Consider the following 7662-nt stretch of genomic DNA (forward strand, 5'->3'; position numbering starts at 1 on the left):
AAAAAAACGTCGAAGCGTCCAGAAAGTTCATTTTCATGTCTATATAACACATCGTTTGAGTGTTTTGTGTTAATGAAGAAATATCGAAACCCTGTACGTTGAAGCGCATTTTGTTGTCATTTTTATCCTCTTTTATTAGGGTATTTAAATTCTGGAATGGGTTTTTGTTGTACGTTTCGGTGAATTTCAATACATTAAGCCTCGGGGTTTAAAAAAACACTATATGGATTGTTTACGTGCACGATTGTCCTTTTTTTCCCCCACCATTATAAAGTCAATGTATGTGTGCTGATCGTCAGTATTATCCACGATATACTTCACGTTCAAACCATTGAAAGGCAGTCTGCTGACATTAGGTTGTTTTTTTTTAAGTTTGATTCAGGAGATTTTTAATTTGTTGGTGCACTCACTCTGTACAGGTGTTGACCATATGTTCTCATCCTTAACACGTAGAGCACAGGCTTTCAGTTGGGGTTTCGCAGAAAGGGTTCTTGTGAAGTCCCAGTATTTAAATAGATAATTTATGTATATTCTAGTGTAGTGCATCACATGCAGAAACAACTATCCTGTTCGGTTTTATGACGCTAGTTGTTGACATCTTGACTCGGTGCCAAACTGTTTTTGTATATTTAAGGCTGAAAAGAAAAGAAAGCTGTTTAAGCAAGTTACAAATAAACAAAGTTTAGGTAATAGTTATGTCGGAGTTCGCAAGAACTTCGTTCTTGTCGAAAGGGTTCGCAGAGCGCAAAAGGTTAAGAACTTGACGTGGACTGTCGCCATATTGAGTAGTTAAGTTTTACTCAACATCCCAAGCTCGAGGTGGTTTTAGAAGACTTGATCACAAATGGCTTCGCTAGCAGCGATTTCTGCTTATTGAAAAAGTGCGTGTAGGTGGTCAATGTATGTAAACCACGGCTGTGTTATATTCTTGGAGATTTTGGACACGAGAAACTGAGTCGTGTAGCATAGACAACACATATTGTATAACCGCAGGGACGCTTGGTTGTTGCCCATGGTTTCGTGTTCTATTATTCATGAGTAAAAACAAAACACGTATACTTGTCGTTTTTTATTTCCTTACGAATGAATGGCATTTTAGGATTATAATTTCCAGAACGTTGAACTGTTTCTTGTTGTAGAATTATGCCTTCCGAGGTACCAATCAATATGATTGATAATAATAATGTTTATTAAGTTTTTCAGCTCCAATGTTCTTTGTTTTGTTTTTCTGTTCTGTCGTTTTGTGTTATTAAATCCTCCCCCCCCCCCGAAATACGGTATTTTAGGATATTACACTGAAGAATTTTCTAGAAGAAAATTCACGTGGATTATCCAAGTCTGTGTCTGTATTGTTTTCGGTAAGTCCCAAAACACACTAGCAACTTTTTGAACGATTTATATCAGTTTATTTGTCATTATATTATATACACGTGATTTTTTACTTAGATATCCGGGGTTTGATTCCACTGCGATTGATAAAGTGCAGATAGACCATTGTATAGCTTAGCAGTTAAAAAACAACAATAAGAACAACTAAGAAAGGACTTAAAACGTATGTTATGAACTTGATTTTTACTACTGGACATGAAAGAGGTGTTTTGAAAGATTGTGTTGCCCTAAGCAAAACTTGGTTGTAATTTTCTTACTGGAATATATAATGAGCCACTCTTTTCAACTGCAAAATAAATGCAGGAAATTTTTTTTAACGATTTTAAATTATTTATCAATGGCTAAAGAGCGTGATAGATATATATATTTCGTGTGGTTGTTCTATCGTGTTAGTTAACATAAAATTACAGTTTGGATTAGTTAAATTTGAGTACTCTCTTTATGTTGACGGCCAGATATGGCCAAGTGGGTAATGTGGACGAAAAGTCTGTGGTTCACTTCCGTTGCTGAAAGAAAAGAAAAAATGAATTCGCTCCACACTTTGGGCATGTCCGTACAATGTAATAGTGACATTCACATCCCACTGTTCAGTAGGCAAGAGAAGCCCAAGAGTTGGTGGTGGGTGCTATTAAATAGCTGCCTTTTCTCTAGTCTATTTGTGTTCAAATCCCCGTCACACCAAACATGCTCGCCCTTTCAGCTGTGGGGGCATTATAATGTGATGGTCAATCCCACTATTCGTTGGTAAAAGAGTAGTCCAAGAGTTGGCAGTGGGTGCTATTAAATAGCTACCTTTCCTCTAGTCTATTTGTGTTCAAATCCCCATCACACCAAACATGCTCGCCCTTTCAGCCGTGGGAGCGTTAAAATGTGATGGTCAATCCCACTGTTTGTTGGTAAAAGAGTAGTCCAAGAGTTGGCGGTGGGTGGTGATGACTAGCTGCCTTCCCTCTAGTCTTACAATGCTAAATTAGGGATGGCAAGTGCAGATAGCCCTCGTGTAGCTTTGCCCGAAATTCAAAACAAACATAACTAGTCTATTTGTTGACTTTATTTTTAATTAATATCAGTGACACTGGGTTTTATCTAGGTTAAGATGTACAGAATAGTTTATGTTGATTTTTCTTATCAGATATGATAATTGTTGGTGGAAATGTGTGTGTGTGTGTGTGTTCTTTTTCCTTTTTTATGGTAAGAATGTCATAATAAAGATTGACACACACACACACATGTATGCAAATGCCTCTTTGAATGCTTAAGTCCTCCTTTGAAACTTGCTCACACAGCTATAGTTTTCATGTTATATCATGTGAATATACATGATACATCAAGACTTGTTGATTGTTTATTCATTTACTTGTTCAACTTCCTGAACTTTTTTTAAATTCAAAAAAATTGAAAAGACTATTTTTTACAACAGAAAATAAATTGAGATGCTTCTTTTGTGTGTGTGTGTGTTTTTACTTTTTTCAGTTTTAAACCCTTTTTTATTACCCAAATATACTCACAAATGAGATGTTCCAGCCCATATTCCCCTTCATATTGATTTTGTTTTTTGTTCCTGTTATTAGATATTGAAAGGTGTATTAGGCACCTGTTAGTAGTTAGTAATGCCAGGTTGGAAAGCTCATTCCGCATTTTTCAGCGGAATACACTTCACATTTTCAGCTGTGGGCACATTGCAAAAGTGGTAGTCAATACCATTATGTGGTGGGCTGGGTGTGGCTTAGTGGTTAGCTTGCCCATAACACTGATAAAATATGGTCTATTAATTCTGCAGGAAATAAACTATACCTAAACAATGCCAGCGAGGTTCGTTCAAACTGTATGTTTTGTGCAAGTAGAGGCAACCAGGAACAGAAAAAGAGATTGCACTTTTTAACACAGAAAAAATTATTTATAATTAATACAATTCCACTTGTTGTACTAGTGCATCCAAAACTGTTAACTCTTATTTCTTCCAGATGGTAATGACCCATGGGTCCACAGTTACTACTCAGTGTCAAGAAGGGGGTTGCACTGCAATTTGTCAAAGAGTACTATCATTGTACACACCAAACATGTGTTATGCCCATAATTAGGAATGCTTTTCAGGGTTCTGCTCTTCCTGCACGTAACCAGGTATTCTGGGATACTGGTTGGAACTGGTTATCCTCATGTTCTGCTGTGTTGTCACAGCAATAGAGTGGTGACTAAAGATTTAGAATAAGATATTGTGTCAAAGAAATATTTCATGAAAGAGGTTGAAACTGTGGCATTATGATAGGATATTCAAATCAACTTTCACATTTCATAGTTTATAAAATGCATGATTTTGGGGTAAGATGTAAAAGTAAGAATTAGACAAGAGTATTTAATATTATCTTTATTAACCACATTACTATCATTTTTAGTAATAGATAAGTTATGTTCTCTCCATCCTCCTTTTTTTTTCCAGTGAAAAAAATGGTTAACTTTGAAGCTTATAAAAACAACAACAACAGGATATTATGAAATGTCATGGCTTTGCTTTTCTGGTTTCTTGTGTGTACAAAGTTAATATCACCATTAAAACCCATAATAGAAAGAAGACATATTATAGTACAGATTTTGTGATAACCTTTTAGTTAACTAAAATAAAACGAAGATTTGTGGAAACCTAGTTTTAATGAGGATTGGTTCTGTCCTCAATATTTATGTTTTGAGACTAGGAAGTTATTGAAAGCATGTGATGAAGATTAAAAATCAGTTAAAAAAGATAATACATTGGAATTATCCACAGTTGGAAGATTTAAGATGTGTATTTAAGCTGGTGTGTAGAATAAATAAAGTTTTTATTTTTAGATATAAAGGTTGAATGTGATATATCAATATAGGTATATTAAATGTAATTTATTTTATATAGGTTCTACCACTAGAGGGTTAAAAACACTTATAAAAGAGCATGCAAACTGGAGATCCATTTCATATTCAAGTGTTAAGAGACATGAACCTATAAATAGAGAGAATTTTAAAATCTTGGCTAGGGCTAATAATGAACAGGATCTAAGAATAAAGGAAAGTATTAATTGATAGACTCAAACATAGATTAAATGAGCAGGACAATGGAATTCATTTATTATTAAAGTTATAAGAGTTAGCATTTTGCATTTTAAGATGTTGTTTCTGTCAATTTGATTTCATTCCAGAACTGTCTTACAGTTTAGATACTGTTGGTCTAAGCACATTTTTCTAATTTAACATTTAGAGACTTTGTGAACAGTCATTAAATGCCATAATTTGAAATCAAACTAAACATTTTTATGCTTGTTTTAGAAAAACGTGCGTGAAATTATCTGTCATTATATACATAATCTTAAGCCTTACACTTTTCAGGTTTACGAAGAAGTCAACAACTGTTGTCATGCTGTCTCGGAGCGACTTGGTACTCAAAAGTATTTTTTTGGTGAAAGGTGAGTCATCAAATAACATCTTTTGATTTAGCCCATCTGCTCTAAAGCATACAGAAAACTGCGTACAAAACCACAAACGTTGGTTTAATTAAGCACTTAAAAACAGTAACTTGTAAAGGAAATATTTAGGAAAGTGTAATTAGGTTTCCAATGTGAAGTATTAGAAATACAGACAGATTGTTTTCTTTTCCTATACAATAAACCATGTTTGTTGAAACTTTAGAGGGGAAGTTTTTGTATTTCAGTGATACAAAGAAAAATTGTCCTTAGAATTGGGAAGTGTGTTCATTTCTATAATATGGACCTAAGTATGCAGTTTGAAGTCACTCAGTACATTTGTACCAGGAAATACCAGCAAGAGAAAACTGGAACATAATAAATCGGTGTATGTGTAGATGATTTTGTAAAAACCCTTACTGTAATGAAATCAGACATAAAAATATACCATTACAGGCCTCGAGCTACTTAATCTAGAGCACCAGAAACAAAATTAAGTCAATTGTACACTTGTTTTTGTTAAAGTAGAACATGTTTTTAAATTATGTAGTAATCTAATAACAAATGATTGGGATTAGGGTTTTTAATGTGATCCGAAGAATGCTTGTGATAAACACTAACAAACTGTTATGAATTTACTGGTTTTTGAAATTTCTCAAATGCTTTTTTTTTTTGTCTGTAGAAGTGTGTGTATAAAATTAACAACTACCAATAGGTCATATAAATAAAATAATTGTAAACTATTTTCTTTTTTTTGTTATGTGTGTCAGAATAAACCTGAAATTTTATTTAAAAATTTTTTATGTAAGAGATGGAAACAAATCACCATTAAGTCAAAATGCCACCAGGTTACAGAACTTTAATATATCAGAAAAGTGTTGAATGTTGTTTTAACAAGCAAGCATACATATGTCTCTAATTACTCTCGTAATTTGAGATTTTGTAAAAAACTATGCTTTGAGACATTTAACATTTTATTAAGCTGCCACCAGAAAGGTGTGTATAAAGCATGACAGTTTTGTAGGACTGCTAGAAACTGAAATTGTATAGATTTACAAGCCACAAAATATTTTTCATCATATCCATACTATAAAAGAAAGCAACAGAATACTAATTTGATTTAATACTTACTACAATTTTTGTTTGTGCTCTCATTCCATATTAACCAAATCTACTGTTGTAAAATATAAGCAAGATTTTTTAAATGTCTGCCTTATAGTTATAGCACTTTGCCCATAAAATTAAAATGTTGTATAAATACTAATTCCTCTGCTTTTTTTTCAAGTATTATATATATCCACTGATGCCAGTGATGTGAGTTTGGAAATAAAATGCACACTTCAACCGTTTAGTTAATTTTAGTAGTTTCTCTAAGATTGTAGAAAATGTATTGCTGTTGGAAATATCTTCCAAACTGTAGGTTTAACTTTCCTGGGTGTTTTTGAAAAACCAAGTGGTACGTCTTTATTCACCCTTCATTTTTAATACTTAACGTTATATCTCTCTAATTTAAATACCATTTGCACTGTTTATTTGTGGAGTTGAAACTTAATGTGTGGATACAAGATGAAAGAACCTAACATAAAAACTAGTATGAAGATAAATCCTACTGACTCTTGTTTTCAAATTACAACTGCTATTGTGTGTGATTCTAGTTTACTTTTAATATATTTCACTTTGAGGTTTAAAAATGAATTCAGATTTAATATTAAACAACTTGATAATACATTTAGTTGTGGTCAAACTGACATTGTTTGTTTGTATAGACCCACTGAACTAGATGCCCTAGTATTTGGACACTTTTTCTCCATCATCACTACTCCTCTTCCTGACAACAGACTAGCTGCAACTGTTCGTGGATATCAGAATTTAATTGATTTATGTAAGACTGTAGATGAAAAGTTCTTCCAGAAGAAACAAGAAGAATAACGTTGTTTGGACCGGAATTTTTTTTCTTCTTAAGATTTTTTAGTTTTGATATGGCTTACTTGTATCGATGAGTTTGATTGATGTATAGCTTGTATAGTATTCAGAAATGTACTAGAATAATAAAATTAGTATTATGTGTGTGTTTTTGGTTTCATTTTTGATCATTTTTTAATACTAAATTATAACGCAACAGATGTGTAATTTTTACAATAGATTAGTATAAGTGGATGTACAATTTTAGAAGTAATATCCTTGCCAAGACTGGTCTGTTTAAAACAAGTTTTCTTTAGTAAATTACTCGTATCTTCTTACATCCAGCTAGTTCAGTGTCACTGAAAAAAAACCGGTATTGAATAAGCAAACCTCTTTAGTTTTGCCATTTATTATAACCTTCTGTCAGATTAACTATATTCTCAACTATATAATGTATCTTTTAAGATGCAACATGTTTCTATAGTGACAACACAGTCCATTTCTATAGAGACTAAGTACACTGAAAACACATTCAGTTTGTATAATGATAAATGAAGACACTATAGCTTTCTAAGAATGTATTGCATTCTAACATAATACCTTAATTCTTATAAGCCATTACTTTCATAATGACCCTTTAGGATGAGATATTGGCATTTTCTATAATGACCTGACAGGATGAGGTATTGGAGTGTTCTATAATGATCCTACAGAATGAGGTATTGGTGTTTTCTATAATGATCCTACAGGATGAGGTATTGGTGTTTTATATAATAACCTGAAAGGATGAGGTATTGGCATTTTCTATAATGATCCTACAGGGATGAGGTATTGGTGTTTTCTATAATGACCCAACAGGATGAGGTATTGGAGTTTTCTATAATGACCCAACAGGATGAGGTATTGGAGTTTTCTATAATGACCCAACAGGATGAGGTATTGG

The 7662-nt window shown here is 33.0% G+C and overlaps 1 protein-coding gene across 1 annotated transcript in view; it reads left to right on the forward strand.

Annotated features, from left to right (window-relative positions):
- Positions 1-6890, forward strand: part of LOC106462849 (metaxin-2-like) — a 28575-nt gene extending 21685 nt beyond the window's left edge. The window contains exons 8-9 of the mRNA XM_013922813.2: positions 4744-4820; positions 6584-6890. Of these exons, the coding sequence (XP_013778267.1) occupies positions 4744-4820; positions 6584-6746 (240 nt within the window). The 3' untranslated portion in view covers positions 6747-6890. The remainder of the gene's footprint in view (positions 1-4743; positions 4821-6583) is intronic.
- The last annotated feature ends 772 nt before the right edge of the window (positions 6891-7662 follow it).

Source organism: Limulus polyphemus, unplaced genomic scaffold (assembly GCF_000517525.1).
Source record: "Limulus polyphemus unplaced genomic scaffold, Limulus_polyphemus-2.1.2 Scaffold1267, whole genome shotgun sequence".
Taxonomy (NCBI): domain Eukaryota; kingdom Metazoa; phylum Arthropoda; class Merostomata; order Xiphosura; family Limulidae; genus Limulus; species Limulus polyphemus.